The 16,826-nt window shown below is 43.4% G+C and overlaps 1 protein-coding gene across 10 annotated transcripts in view; it reads right to left on the bottom strand.

Moving 5' to 3' along the window:
* The window catches only part of LOC126295315 (activated Cdc42 kinase-like), a 335,217-nt gene that overhangs the window by 259,850 nt on the left and 58,541 nt on the right, over window positions 1-16,826 (bottom strand). For all 10 annotated transcript variants that reach the window (XM_049987766.1, XM_049987765.1, XM_049987761.1 and 7 more), the window contains exon 2: window positions 3,001-3,138. In XM_049987766.1, coding sequence (XP_049843723.1) covers window positions 3,001-3,138 — 138 coding nt within the window. The remainder of the gene's footprint in view (window positions 1-3,000; window positions 3,139-16,826) is intronic.

The raw sequence follows: 16,826 nt of genomic DNA on the forward strand, positions 1-16,826 counted from the left end.
CAACAATTAATTTTATATGATCATTCCACTTCAAATCGTTCCGCACGCATACTCCCAGATATTTTACAGAAGTAACTGCTACCAGTGTTTGTTCCGCTACCATATAATCATACAATAAAGGATCCTTCTTTCTATGTATTCGCAATACATTACATTTGTCTATGTTAAGGGTCAGTTGCCACTCCCTGCAACAAGTGCCTATCTGCTGCAGATCTTCCTGCATTTCGCTACAATTTTCTAATGCTTCAACTTCTCTGTATACTACAGCATCATCCGCGAAAAGCCGCATTGAACTTCCGACGCTATCTACTAGGTCATTTATATTTGTGAAAAGCAATGGTCCCATAACACTCCCCTGTGGCATGCCAGAGTTTACTTTAATGTCTGTAGACGTCTCTCCATTGATAATAACTGTTTGCTAAAAACTCTTCAATCCAGCCACACAGCTGGTCTGATATTCCGTAGGCTCTTACTTTGTTTATCAGGCGACTGTGCGGAACTGTATTGAACGCCTTCCGGAAGTCAAGGAAAATAGCATCTACCTGGGAGCCTGTATCTAATATTTTCTGGGTCTCATGAACAAATAAAGCAAGTTGGGTCTCACATGATCGCTGTTTCCGGAATCCATGTTGATTCCTACAGAGTAGATTCTGGGTTTCCAGAAAGACATGATACTCGAGCAAAAAACATGTTCTAAAATTCTACAACAGATCGACGTCAGAGATATAGGTCTATAGTTTTGCGCATCTGCTCGACGACCCTTTTTGAAGACTGGGACTACCTGTGCTCTTTTCCAATCATTTGGAACCTTCCGTTCCTCTAGAGACTTGTGGTACATGTCTGTTAGAAGGGGGGGGGGGGGGGGGGCAAGTTCTTTTGCGTACTCTGTGTAGAATCAAGTTGGTATCCCGTCAGGTCCAGTGGACTTTCCTCTGTTGAGTTATTCCAGTTGCTTTTCTATTCCTTGGACACTTATTTCAATGTCAGCCATTTTTTCGTTTGTGCAAGGATTTAGAGAAGGAACTGCAGAGCGGTCTTCCTCTGTGAAACAGCTTTTGAAAAAGGTGTTTAGTATTTCAGCCTTACGCGTGTCATCCTCTGTTTCAATGCCATCATCATCCCGGAGTGTCTGGATATACTGTTTCGAGCCACTTACTGATTTAATGTAAGACCAGAACTTCCTAGGATTTTCTGTCAAGTCGGTACATACAATTTTACTTCCGAATTCACCGAACGCTGTACGCATAACCCTCTGTACGCTAACTTTGACATCGTTTAGGTTCTGTTTGTCTGAGAGGTGTTGGCTGCGTTTAAACTTGGAGTGAAGCTCTCTTTGCTATCGCAGTAGTTTCCTAACATTGTTGTTAAACCATGGTGGGTTTTTCCCATCCCTCACATATCTGTCTAAAACGCATTTTACGACTGCCTTGAACTTTTTCCACAAACACTCAACATTGTCAGTGTCGGAACAGAAATTTTCGTTTTGATCTGTTAGGTAGTCTGAAATCTGCCTTCTATTACTCTTGCTAAGCAGATAAACCTTCCTCCCTTTTTTTATATTCCTATTAACTTCCATATTCAGGGATGCTGCAACGGCCTTATGATCACTGATTCCCTGTTCTGCACTTACAGAGTCAAAAAGTTCTGGTCTGTTTGTTATCAGTAGGTCCAAGATGTTATCTCCACGAGTCGGCTCTCTGTTTAATTGCTCGAGGTAATTTTCGGATAGTGCACTCAGTATAATGTCACTCGATACTCTGTCCCTTCCACCACCATTGTTGGTGATGTCTCAATTGGGCCCAACGTTCTTCCACCTACGCTCAATGGAGCACGTTATAATGATTTCACACGGGATACTCTACCTGTGCTGCTAGAACATGTGCCTTTACAAGTACGACACAACATGTGGTTCATGCACGATGGAGCTCCGGCACATTTCAGTCGAAGTGTTCGTACGCTTCTCAACAACAGATTTGGTGACCGACTGATTGGTAGAGGCGGACCAATTCCGTGGCCTCCACGCTCTCCTGACCTCGACCCTCTCGACTTTCATTTATGGGGGCATTTGAAAGCTCTTGTCTACGCAACCCCGGTACCAATTGTAGAGACTCTTCGTGCTCTTATTGTGGACGTCTGTGATACAATACGCCATTTTCCAGGGCTGCATCAGCGCATCAGGGATTCCGTGCGATGGAGGGTGGATGCACATATCCTCGCTAACGGAGGACATTTTGAGCGTTTCCTGTAACAAAGTGTTTGAAGTCACGCTGGTACGTTCTGTTGCTGTGTGTTTCCATTCCACGATTAATGTGATTTGAAGAGAAATAATAAAATGAGCTCTAACATGGAAAGTAAGCATTTACGGACGCATGTCCACATAACATATTTTCTTTCTTTGTGTGTGAGGAATGTTTCCTGAAAGTTTGGCCGTACCTTTTAGTAACACCCTGTATAAAACATGTTCTTTAATGTCCAAAATATTACCCCTGTTACTATGCTTTAAATTTGAGTTTTGGAGTACTCCTATTTCAGTGATCAGATACCCAGCAAATCCAATGATTAGCAAGACAAGCACACCTTACATTATTAACATATGTACCAAGTTATGCACCGAGACATAGGCAATTATGTAATTCAATGTGAAACTGTTTTATACTGCCTCTTCTCTTTATCAAGAAGGTGACTCCATAAATATACTGACTTGTGTTTGCTACACCCCAACTGTTCCCCCACAGTAAACATTACCACATCCAGCAAATCAGTTATACTTTTACAGTATCCCTTGTAACCTCACTGTACATTGCAACACTGCTTCAGTAGTGGAAGTGACCGCCCTGAAACACTGTTATCACACATCTGTTACAGAGTGGTTGGCACTGGAGAGAAGGCTGTGGCGGGACACATCAAACGTGCCAGACTGAATTGGGGATAGGAGAGAGAGTAAGAAAGATTACCAATAATAATGGAAATATATGTAATAATGGAGCACAGCAGGCTCACCTTTTTGAGCTTGGAGAGGTAGTTCTGTGGAAAGTGCTTCTGGAAGTACTTGTTGAGACGCCGTACTTCTGGCCGCGACATACCGATGCTGTGCAGGTCATCCTCGGTGACGTACTTGAGTTGTGGCACATTCTGCACCTGCAATTAAAAGCGGTAACTGTGTGAGCCTCAGTTTCCGGAGTCTACGAGTGGAAAAGGCACAGGGTAGCACAGAACTTTTATGTACCACTGGAACCTGTTGTTGTTGTTGTTGTTGTTGTTGTCTTCAGTGCTGAGACTGGTTTGATGCAGCTCTCCATGCTAATCCATCCTGTGCAGACTTCTTCATCTCCCAGTGACTACTGCAACCTACATCCTTCTGAATCTGCTTGGTGTATTCATCTCTTGGTCTCCCTCTACGATTTTTACCCTCCACACTGCCCTCCAATGCCAAATTTTTGATCCCTTGATGGCTGAGGGCATGTCTTACCAACTGATCCCTTCTTCTGGTCAAGTTGTGCCACAAACTTCTCTTCTCCCCTTCTCTCTTTCAGAAATGACTTCCTGACACTTAAATCTATACTCGATGTTAACAAATTTCTCTTCTTCAGAAACGCCTTCCTTGCCATTGCCAGTCTACATTTTATATCCTCTCTACTTCGACCATCATCAGTTATTTTGCTCCCCAAATAGCAAAACTCCTTTACTACTTTAAGTGTCTCATTTCCTAATCTAATTCCCTCAGCATCACCCGACTTAATTCGACTACATTCCATTATCCTCGTTTTGGTTTTGTTGATGTTCATCTTATACCCTCCTTTCAAGACACTGCCCATTGCATTCAACTGCTCTTCCATATCCTTTACTGTCTCTGACAGAACTACAATGTCATCGGCAAACCTCAAAGTTTTTATTTCTTCTCCCTGGATTTTAATACCTACTCCAAATTTTTCTTTTGTTTCCTTTAATGCTTGCTCAATATACAACTTGAATAACATCGGGGATAGGCTGCAACTCTGTCTCACTCCCTTCCCAACCACTGCTTCCCTTTCATGTCCCTCGACTCTTATAACTGCCATCTGGTTTCTGTACAAATTGTAAATAGCCTTTCGCTCCCTGTATTTTACCCCTGCCACCTTTAGAATTTGAAACAGAGTATTCCAGTCAACATTGTCAAAAGCTTTCTCTAAATCTACAAATGCTAGAAACGTAGGTTTGCCTAACCTTAATCTACCTTCTAAGATAAGTCGTAAGGTCAGTATTGCCTCATGTGTTCCAACATTTCTACGGAATCCAAACTGATCTTCCCCAAGGACGACTTCTACCAGTTTTTCCATTCGTCTGTAATTAATTCGTGTTAGTATTTTTCAGCTGTGACTTATAAACTGATAGTTCGGTAACTTTCACATCTGTGGAACCTGATAGCTAAATTGAGACGATGGCTTTTACACAGATAAATTGGATGTACTGGAACCTTATAGTACATCCAATTTATCTGTGCAAAAGCCATCAATTTAGCTCACCTTGTGAACAAAAATAATAATTCCAATCCCAAAGAAAGCAGGTGTTGACACATGTGAAAGTTACCAAACTATCAGTTTAATAAACCATGGCTGCAAAATACTAACACGAATTCTTTACAGATGAATGGAGAAACAGCTAGAAACCAACCCTGGGGAAGATCAGTTTGGATTCCGTAGAAATATTGGAACACGTGAGGCACTACTGACCCTACAACTTATCTTAGAAAAAATATTAAGGAAAGGCAAACCTACATTTCTAGCATTTGTAGACTTAGAGAAAGCTTTAACAATGTTGACTGCAATACTCTCTCTCAAATCCTGAAGGTGGCAGGGGTAAAACACAGGGAGCGAAAGGCTATTTACAATTTGTACACAAGCCAGATTGCAGTTATAAGAGTTGAGGGGCATGAAAGGAAAGCAGTGGTTGGGAAGGGAGTGAGACAGGGTTGTAGCCTCTCCCCGATGTTATTCAATCTGTATATTGAGCAAGCAGTAAAGGAAACAAAAGAAAAGTTTGGAGTAGGAATTAAAATCCATGGAGAAGAAATAAAATCTTGAGGTTCACCAATGACATTGTAATTCTGTCAGAGACGGCAAAGGACTTGGAAGATCAGTTGAACGGAATGGATAAAGTTTTGAAAGGAGGATAAAAGATGAACATCAACAAAAGCAAAACAAAGATAAAGGAATGTAGTCGAATTAAGTTGGGTGATGCTCAGGGAATTAGTTTAGGAAATGAGACACTTAAAGTAGTAAAGGAGTTTTGTTATTTGGGGAGCAAAATAACTGATGATGGTCGAAGTAGAGAGGATATAAAATGTAGATTGGCAATGGCAAGGAAGGCGTTTCTGAAGAAGAGAAATTTGTTAACATCGAGTATTGATTTAAGAGTCAGGAAGTTGTTTCTGAAAGTATTTGTATGGAGTGTAGCCATGTATGGAAGTGAAATGTGGACGATAAATAGTTTGGACAAGAAGAGAATAGAAGCTTTTGAAATGTGGTGCTACAGAAGAATTCTGAAGATTGGATGGGTAGATCACGGAACTAATGAGGAGGTATTGAATAGAATTGGGGAGAAAAGGAGTTTGTGGCACAACTTGACTAGAAGAAGGGATCGGTTGGTAGGACATGTTCTGAGGCATCGAGGTATCACCAATTTAGTACTGGAGAACAGTGTGGAGGGTAAAAATCGTAGAGGGAGACCAAGAGATGAATACTCTAAACAGATTCATAAGGATGTAGGCTGCAGTAGGTACTGGGAGATGATGAAGCTGGCACAGGATAGAGTAGCATTGAGAGCTGCATCAAACCAGTCTCAGGACTGAAGACCACCACAACAACAACAACAACCACAACAACAATCTACATTTGTTCTAGACACTCAACAAGCCACCATATAGTGCTTGCAGAGGGTACCTTCTACCACTGTTAATCATTCCCCTTCATGTTGCACTCACAAATGGAGAGAGGGATAAATGATTATCCGTGACAGATGTTTGATGAGTCTGGTAACAAGTCCAGGAAAAAAAAAATGTTCGTTTCATACACATTTCACCTGACATTGTCTCCTTTGAGGGATACACACTGATCCAGTGATCCTCCGGCTACTTGGCCCCATCAGAAAAAATAGGTTTTGTCAAAAGCTCTGCAAAAACACTCGTGGACTACATACATCACTTGCTCATTTGATAAAAATTTCTTCCCAGTAAGAAAAAGTTTCAAGTTAGGGAACAGGAAGGGGGTCACTTGGGGTTAAGTCTGGTGAATAGGGTGGATGAGAAACCAACTCAAAGTCTAGTTTATGGACTCTCACCATTGTTATCACTGATGTGTGGGATGTTGTATTATCCTGGTGAAAGAACACTTTTTTGTGCCAGACTTCGTCTTTCTTCAGCCAACCCAGGTTTCAAACAATGCAACAATATAGCATAATAGGGTCTAGCCTTATGATTCTGACTTTTCCCAAGTAATCTACGAGGATTATTCCTCGGGAATCCCAAGAAACAGTGGCCATCACATTACCAGCTGACGAAATGACTTTTGCCTTTTTTGATGCACTTTCACCAGCCTTTGTCTACTGTTTTGACTGCATTTTTGAATCTAGTGTGTAATGATGGATCCTGGTTTCAACACGTCACAAGTCGGCGCAAAAAGTTTTGCAAATTGTCATTAAACTTCATCAGCCTTTTTTGTTGAAATGTTGTGCCAGATGCACCTTCTGTTTATGTGAGCAGTTGCGGCACCTACCTCTTACACAGCTTCTACACAGTCATTCTCCATGTAGGATATTATGCACTCATTCAGGCCTACAGTCTCAGCATTCTCACGAATTTTATTCAGTGGTCTTGTATTACCATATTATGGATTTTGTCAATGGTTTCCTATGTCACAACTGAAATTGGACACTTGGACTAGGCTTCATCTTCGGTGCTTCTCCAACCACATTCAAATTCATTAATAAGAAAGTAAATGGTAAATAGCGTTTAATGACGGTACTCAGCCTAGATGAAATCATCCAATTCAGTTTCGATTTGGGCTGCAGTCCAACCCTTTGAATGAAAGCATTTAATAACAGAGCGAAACTTTGGCTCTCTCCGTTTTCAGACACAGTCGATGCAGTGACCAATCAGATGTCCTTCAATAATGAACTGTACACCATAAACTGTTGAAATTCTTTACATGAGCTTTGGAATAATCAAACTTACAAACCATGGAAGTGGAATAAAATTGTTCCATTTTTTTATGGAAATTTACCAGACATTTCAAAACCACCACAATAGGAGCTATTGTTTCTCTTATCTTGTCTTCATAGTCCTTGCACGAAAAATATGTTGGCGACAGTCGAGTCATTCTGCAGTCAGTTGGAAATGTCAGTTCTCGAAACATTCTCAATGGTCTCCAGATGATATTTTCACTCTGCAGTGGAGTGTGTGCTGATAAACTTCCTGGCAGATTAAAACTGTTTTACCGGACCGAGACTCGATCTTGAGACCTTTGCCTTTTGTGGGCAAGGTCCTGAGTTTGAGTCTCGGTCTGGCACACAGTTTTAATCTGCCGGGTAGTTTCTTTCTCAATAGTGTTTCGCAAAAATACCACCACCTTTCCTCCACGGATTCCCATTTGAGTTTACAGAGCATTTCCTTAATACTCGTGAGTTGATTGAACTTATCGGTAACAATTCTAGCAGCACACTGCTGAACTATTTCAATGTCTGCCTTTAACTGAAATGGTGGGAATAGCAAACACTCGAGGAGTATTCAAGAATGGGTCGCAGTAGTGTGTTGTACACGGTCTCTTTTACAGATAAGCTACACTTTCCTATAATCCTCACAGAAAAGGTGACAATTGGCTGCTCTACAACTGACCTTACCTGCTCATTTCATCTCACTTTGCTTTGGACCATTACACCTAGATACTCGAATTTAATCAACACAAGTGAGTCAGAAATCACACCAACTGAATATGAACAACAGGAATTGTATTTCAAACTCATCTACACTGAATTACATTTCTCCACATTTAGGGCAATTTGCCACTCATCACACCAAAGAAATGTCATCAAAGTCATCCTGCACCCTCCTACAGTCACTCAACAATGACACATTACTGTACACGACAGCATCACGAACAAACAGCTGCAGATTGCTGCTCAACCTGTCTGCCAGATCAGAATCTAAGCCGCACTCGAATCTAAGCCGTATCTGAAAAATGAGACTCGAAATCAAGGGGGCAAAAAAAATTCCCGAATCTAAGCCGCACCTGGAATTTGAGACTCGAAATTCAAGGGGAGAGAAAAGTTTTAGGCCGCACCTCTAAATCGAAACAAAGTTGGTCCATTGTAGTATGAGGCATAATTTAGGTCGAATGAATGACGATACAGCTGCAGTAGTTGGATTCGAGTCGTAAGCTTAGCAGTTAAGCTTTACTCGGTAGCCATTGCTATGCGTCAGGTGCTCCGTCTGGTTTGAATTGATTGCTTATTTTTCTTTGATCTGATAAGTGCCGTTCTCTTTGTTATAGGTGTTTACGGCACTCTAAGCTTAAAATGCATTACTGTACTGCGTCATGCACTGTTGGTCGCATTCTAATATTGAGTGTTCACGGCCTGTCGCCGCTCACGGCATGGCTTTATGCGCGCTATCGCCGCTTACAATAAAAAAAAGAGAGTAACTGTATCATTAGCGAAACAATGGCAAGAGACTGCTATTTGTTGTTACTTACACTGCTGCTTTCTTTGATAATGATCAGCAAGAACCAAATAACAGACTACGTATGACAGAAGATGTTCTGAACTAGAGTTTTGCGAAAAAAATTTCCGTTTGAAAATCTTCGCAGACGCCTCTTTAGTACATTACATTCTGCACAGAAATTAGAGTCATCTTAGGTTTAAAAATCCAGTCTGCAGACGTGCTTCATTTCTGACTGTATCACTATTCGGCGTAAGAATAATACGATTATAAACATGACACGATATGTATATTCTGCGGCGTCAGTCTCAGTCTAGTTTCGTAGTTTGTTAGGCAGACAGGATTTAAATAGGATAGCAGCAAACACGAAACAGTACATGGCAAAATGTTTATATTCGTATTATTCTTATGGTGAAGAGAATACTGCATGTGATTCACAATTCATAAAAGTTCCTATTAGTAATAATCTCTTCTCACAGGTAGGAAAAAATTCAGAACGTAGAGTTGGCCATATTGACAAATATCGCAAACTGTCTTGCCAGTTGGATTTTCGTAGTACATTGAAATGCTGCTACATTCAAAGATTAACACTACGGAATTTGTATTTACTTCGTTAGATAATGTATGAAAATGCAGTGGTCGAAACTCGGGGCGGAGAAAAAAAAGCTCCTTCCACCTTTTTTTATTTATTTACTGACGCAGAGGTTTTGGCGCCAGTATTTATCTTTGTACCTGCAAAGCATGCCTGTGTATCGCTACATATATTCGACGGCAGAAGTTAGTTGTGGCGGCACCTACCAATATTTTTCAGAACTTCGGCTTACTTTGCACTAGATTCTAAGCCGCAGGCGGTTGCTTGTACTACAAAAACCGGAAAAAAGTGCGGCTTAGATTCGAGTAAATACGGTACACAGAGTACAAGAGCGGTCCTATCACACATTCCTGAGGCACTCCTGAAAATGCCCTTTTGTCTGACGAACACTCGTCATCCGGGACCATTTATTGGGTTCTTTTACCTGAAGTGTCTTTAAGCCACTCTTATACCTGAGAACGTATTCCTTATACGGGTGCCTTTGTTAAAAGCCTGCAGTGGGGCTTTGCTGAAATCCAGGAATATGGAATCTGCCCACGGTTCACAGGATAAAGTGCAAGAAACGGCCGAGTTTAATTTTGCATAAGGAACACTTTCTACATCCCTGTTGCACCGTGCGTAAATGCTTTTCTGTCTACAGAAAATTTATTGTGCTCTAACTTAAATACTAACTAGCTATCACGGATAACATTACATTGACGGATCACGTGATCCTCGACTCCGCAGGTATTCTCCTGGAGCGGTATTCTTAAAGCTGCAGTGCGCGCTGAGGCAAGCACTTACGCAGGTCGCCTGTGGAGCACAGCTGACTCTGCACTGCCAGAAGCAATCAGCACTTTTTCTGCGACCCACTGCTACGGTGTAGTTGTGCGGCAGTGATTGTGTCACAATCCAGATAACAACGAACTCTCGGTGTTGCTATGTTCGTATCGATCAAGGACGATAATTTTCTGCCATTTTCTTACATGCAACTTTCCTTTTCGGTGGCGAAACTGTAATAAATACTAATTGTCTAACTGTCGAATTACCGACAAATGCTTGCAATACAGACTACCGTCTAGCATACGGACGTAAAAAAATGCATGCTAAATAATGGGCCAATGCGGAAGAGTACTCTCTGTTAGCCCAATTTGAGATGCCTTCTGGGCCTGGTGGCTTATTTGTTTTCAATATTTCAGTTGCTTCTCAATGTCACGGATGCCTATTTCTCTGATGATAATATTTATAATAATAGTAATACTACCAACTAGCAACATAACAGACAGCTCATCCAAGACACGTAGAAAATAGCAAAGCTGCTAAGTGACTGGACATCAGTCCAGATTCATCTCCTTCACAAAAAATGGGTAAAAGCAGACGTGTGCATCTACCGTGGCAGGTCAATCTTCTCAATAACACGAAAGATTCTTTTGCCAAGCAATTCAGATAAGGGCAAAGGCGCAACTGGATATAAACTTGGAACTTTAACAGTGGCAACTATTTATTTACGGCTTGTACAAAATAGATACATGTTTCAAAGTTTAACCGATCTTCAAAGTAGTCACCATAATTGTGCATAACCCGTTGCCAGCGATGTGGAAGTCGTAGGATACTCTTAGCAGTGCCAGTTGTGTTGACAGTTCGAGCCCGACGAATATGTAGCAGTTCTGAAGCGAATGCCGTGAAGTGTTTCCTTCAGTTTAGAAATCGAGTTGAACTTACGAGGGCTTAAGTCAGGGGAGTACAGTAGGTGGTATAGCACTTAGCAGCCCCATCAGTCAAACATACCAGTAACAGCTTGCATCCACACGCTGTCCTGCAAAGTGATGGTCAGGTCTTGCAGAAAGTGTCATCACTTCTGTCTCTAAGCTGTCCATTTTTGGAACGAAACCTACGACCAGCTTAGAGACAGAAGTGATGACACTTCCTGCAGGACCTGACCATCATTTTGCTGGACAATGCTCAAGCACGTACAGCGCAAGCTTAAAAGCTTTTACCGATTTGTTTTATCTGCTTTATATATATATAAAAGATTAAGTGTGACGATTGCCCATGTTATTACATAGGTCAAACAGGCAGAGCTATAGCAGTAAGGTTTAAAGAACATCTTCCAATAAAGGGCGTAAGAACACGGGGGTCAGCCTTTGCGGAACATCTGGTGCAAATGGATCACACATCTAAACCTTTACGTGACATAGAGCTACTACATCATGAAGTTAAGGGCTATAGACTAGACGCGCTTGAGGAACTACAAATTTATGCACACCTAATTACAGATAGAGGCAATTTACTGAACGATCAACTGTATCTAAAAAAATAGGGCATACTTCGAAGGCTTCCAGCCTACATTAGGTTTACAATAATTCATAATGCATGTGACAATTACAGCTTTTGTAATTATAGAACCTTTCCTACAGATGTTCATACGAGATTTATTGGTCAGTTTATAAGGCGCTGTAGTAGAATGTAAAAGGTAGTCATGCTGGATACTGTAATTAACTTACAGAAGTAAAGTATAAAATTAATTCATAGCAAAAATGTTATCTGACGCGTGCGTAATGAGTGTGTGGTTCTGCACGTCTCGCGCATGGGCGCCACCCTCTGTAAGACAGACCGCGAAGCCGTAGCGGTCCGCAGTCTCTAGTCACACGCCGAAGCCCATACAACGGACTTAAAGTGAATTTGTTACAGCGTGTTTTAAAAATGGCTCTGAGCACTATGGGACTTAACATCTGAGGTCATCAGTCCCCTAGAAGTTAGAGCTACTTAAACCTAACTAACATAATGACGTCAGACACATCCATGCCCGAGGCTGGATTCGAACCTGCGACCGTAGCGGTTCCAGACTGAAGCGCCTAGAACCGCTCGGCCACACAGGCCGGCCACAGCGTGTTTTAATAGAAGTGACATAACCTTACGGTTATGCATCAAGTTTTACAAAGTGACTTAGGACATGGCTTGTTTTAGGCAAACATTTAAATAATATTATATGTAAGTACCACACGTTGCATCCTGTAGGATGACCATATCTAATGTAATTTACTAGCACATTATAATAACTTTTTGCAGGTTCTGCAGAAGACGTTATTAATAACCTTCAAACCTAGGTAAACGATAAAGTTAACCTGCAACTGTAGGCTGTATATTCTTATACAGGGTGTTACAAAAAGGTATGGCCAAACTTTCAGGAAACATTCCTCACACACAAAGAAAGAAAAGATGTTATGTGGACATATGTCCGGAAACGCTTAATTTCCATGTTAGAGCTCATTTTATTACTTCTCTTCAAATCACATTAATCATGGAATGGAAACACACAGCATCAGAACGTACCAGCGTAACTTCAAACACTTTGTTACAAGAAATGTTCAAGATGTCCTCCTTTAGCGAGGATACATGCATCTACCCTCCGTCGCACAGAATCACTGATGCGCTGATGCAGCCCTGGAGAATTGCGTATTGTATCACAGCCGTCCACAATACGAGCATGAAGAGTCTCTGCATTTGGTACCGGGGTTGCGTAGACGAGTGCTTTCAAATGCCCCCATAAATGAAAGTCAAGAGGGTTGAGGTCAGGAGAGTGTGCAGGCCACGGAATTGGTCCGCCTCTACCAATCCGTCGGTCACCGAATCTGTTGTTGAGAAGCGTACGAACACTTCGACTCAAATGTGCATGAGCTTCGTCGTGCATGAACCACATGATGTATCGTACTTGTAAAGGCACATGTTCTAGCAGCACAGGTAGAGTATCCCGTATGAAACCATGGCGGTGAATCGAGGAAGTACAGTACATACTGACGAAACTAAAATGAGCTCTAACATGGAAATTAAGCGTTTCCGGACACATGTCCACATAACATCTTTTCTTTATTTGTGTGTGAGGAATGTTTCCCGAAAGTTTGGCCGTACCTTTTTGTAACACCCTGTATACACAATATCAGTTGCTATCGCTGCATAAAAACGTTAAAAATTATTTATGAAGTATAAACCGGGCATGTATGGCATCCTTAAACGCATGATGTCCGATGCAGTTGACAGATACGTCTTGAATATGGAACCCTATGCAGGTAATGTTCAGAATTTGTCGAAAGAACGGGGTTCAGCAGCTGTCGTCAAACGGCTGGTAGCACCTGTGAAAAATACTGGCCGAAGTATCATTACAGACCGATACTACAGATCGGTGGATTTGGCGGAAGAGTTATACCAAGACTACAAAGTTACTACAGTAGGAACTCTCCAGTCAAACAGGAAGCATATTCCAGACATAATGAAGAACACGTCAAATAGAGAGCTATATTCGTCAATGTTCTTGTTCACAGACGCATCAACAGGTAGGCCTCCAGTAACTTTGGTGTCCGACATAGCAAAAACGTAACCAAGTAAAAATTTACTGATGTTGTTGGTTGGTTGATTGGGGTTGAAGGGACCAAACAGCAAGGTCATCAGTCCCTTGTTACAAAGACGGTCAGTTCCGACAGAGGGACAGCTCAGAAGAGTCAAAAACGATAAAAGGTAAAAGGTAAAAGGCTAAAAAAGTGCAGTTGTGTTGTCAATGATAAAAACACAAGGAGGGAAGTCAGTAAATGGGCAACCTCAAGAGAGGAAATATCCCACCTGTGATGCAGTACAAGCAAGACCACATGCTATTTAAAAGCGTTCAACCGCCAGAGTGTAAAAGGGCGGATTGTAAAAGGGATTAAACAAACCTAAAAGGCGATAAAAACAGTAAAAGGGAAAAAAGAAGGAACATGGCCAGGGAGGAGAGTCAGGAATCTCCAAGCACAGCCTACAGTGGGAGACATCCCAACCCTCACCGCCCTGCCCCTACTCCAGAGGGAGATGAAAATCCTTAAAACTGAGAATAAAAACCACTTTCACGGAGGAAACAGAGAACCAGTTCAACCATCCGGGAATCGTCTGCTAATATTAAGGGTAAAGTGCAGGGAAGTCTGTACTTAGTACGCAGAGCTAAAAGAAGGGGGCATTCCACCAAAATGTGGGCCACTGACTGGAAAGCTCCACAACCACAAAGTGGGGGTGGCTCACCACGCAAAAGAAAACCATGGGTCAGCCTGGTATGGCCGATGCGAAGACGACAGAGGGTGGTTGAGTCCTTTCGCGAGAGGCGTAAGGAAGAACGCCATGGGACAGGTGTCACCTTAATCGCACGAAGTTTATTAGACAAGGAGGTAGCCTCCCAGGATGTGGCCCATGATTGCGCAAAGTGGGATTTGAGATGAAGCCGTAAATCCGCCACAGGAGGGGTGACAGGGAATGGGGGGTAAGTGACTGCTCCCCCAGCCAAACGATCAGCAAGCTCATTTCCTTGGATGCCCACATGGCCAGGGACCCAAAGGAAGCTAACAGAACAAGCAGCATGGTGGAGATCAGCGAGATGGTCATGGATGGAGGAGACCAAGGGATGACGGGAGAAACACTGGTCAAGTGCCTGAAGGCCACTCATTGAGTCTGTACATAACAAAACGCGATTGAGCTTGGACTGTTTAATAAAGGCCAGGGCCCGGGAGACCGCCATCAATTCCGCAGTGAACACCCCACATGCATTTGGCAGGAGATGATTTTCCATGCCTACAGAGGAGGTGAAGGCATAGCCCACACGATCAGCAGATTTAGAGCCATCAGTGTAAAAAACAACAGCATCCCGAAACTCAGATAAAATGCGGCGGAAAAAACAACGGAACACCATCGGGGGAACGGAATCTTTCGAACCTCGGCAGAGATCCATCCGAACTCGGGGCCGAGGAACTAACCAAGGAGGTGTGTTGGGGAGGGAACGTGGGATACAGGAAAAGGAAGGAAGCTGAAAATCACGGCGAAGAGACGCTAGGCGGAGCCCAACCGGTAAGTCAGGTGGGCGACTTCCTTGGGCAGGGAACAGGATAGAATAGGAAGGATGAGTGGGAGAGGAACGGACAGCGATTGCATACGAAACCAGAAGCTGGGAGCGCCGAACGGAAAGGGGGGGGATCCCAGCCTCAACCAGGAGACTATCAACAGGGCTAGTCGGGAAGGCACCGATGGCCAAACGGATACCACGATGGTGGACCGGATCCAAGAGGCGCAATGTAGAAGGGGCAGCTGAACCGTAAACTTGAAAACCATAGTCCAAGCAAGACAACACTAAGGCCCGATAAAGGTGGAGGAGAGTGGAACGGTCAGCACCCCAAGAGGTGTGGGCAAGGAAGCGAAGGACGTTTAGTTTACGGAAACATCCTATCTTCAGGCGTCTGATATGAGGCAGCCAAGTGAGCTTGTTGTCGAAAAGAAGGCCAAGGAAACGAAACTGTGGGACCACAGGTAATCGTTGTGCATTGAGATAGAGCTCTGGATCGGGGTGGACTGTCACACGGCGACAAAAGTGGACCACTCGCGATTTTAAAGGAGAAAACTGAAATCCGTGTGAGATGGTCCATGCAGAGGCACGCCGTATAGCACCCTGGAGCTGCCGCTCTGCAGCGGCCATCGAAGAGGAACTAACCCAAATGCAGAAATCATCCACATACAGAGCAGGAGTGACCAAAGGACCGACGGAGGCCACAAGTCCATCTATAGCAATGAGGAACAGAAGTACACTCAATACGGAACCCTGAGGGATGCCATTCTCCTGGGTTCGCGGAGAACTTAAAACTGTACCAACCCTAACCCTAAACGAACGATGAAACAAGAACTGGAGGATAAAAATCGGGAGTGGGCCCCGAAGACCCCACTCATGAAGTGTAAGTAAGATATGATGGTGCCAAGCCGTATCATAGGCCTTGCGAAGGTCGAAAAATACAGCAACCAAATGGCGGCGCTGGGAAAAGGCCTGCCGAACTGCGGATTCCAAGCGAAGTAAATGATCGATCGGAGACCGTCCCTCTCGGAAGCCACACTGGTAAAGGGACAACAGACGCCGAGATTCGAGGACCCAAGTGAGCCGACGGGCTACCATCCGTTCAAGTAACTTACAAACAACGTTCGTCAGACTAATTGGCCGATAGCTGTCGACGAACAGGGGGTCCTTACCGGGCTTAATGACGGGAACCACGATGCTATCCCTCCATTGAGAAGGGAAGTCACCCTGGAGCCAAATACGGTTAAATACCCGGAGAAGATGTCGCTGTTGTGGAGCACTGAGATGTTGAAGCAGTTGGTTATGAATGGAGTCTGGGCCAGGGGCCGTATCATGAGAAGAGGAGAGTGCGGAAAGAAGTTCCCATTCAGTAAAAGCGTCGTTGTATGATTCTGACTGGCTGGGGGTAAAACATAAGGCGGAAGCTTCGGCCCGCTGTTTCTGGGGAAGGAAAGCAGCCGGATAGGAGGCTGATGCCGACGCTGTTGCAAAATGGGTCGCAAGGTGTTCCGCGAGAATCAACGGGTCCGTGCAAAGGCCATCCGGGAGGTGAAGACCCGGGAGGGTAGACTGCCGATGGCAACCTTGGAGAGAGCGAAGTGTAGCCCATACCCGCGACAGAGGGACAGCAGAACCGAGGGAAGAAACAAAGCGTTCCCAACACATCCGTTTGCTCCGTTTGATTAAGTAACGGGCTTTTGCGCGAAGGCGTT

Source organism: Schistocerca gregaria, chromosome 11 (genome assembly GCF_023897955.1).
Source record: "Schistocerca gregaria isolate iqSchGreg1 chromosome 11, iqSchGreg1.2, whole genome shotgun sequence".
Taxonomy (NCBI): domain Eukaryota; kingdom Metazoa; phylum Arthropoda; class Insecta; order Orthoptera; family Acrididae; genus Schistocerca; species Schistocerca gregaria.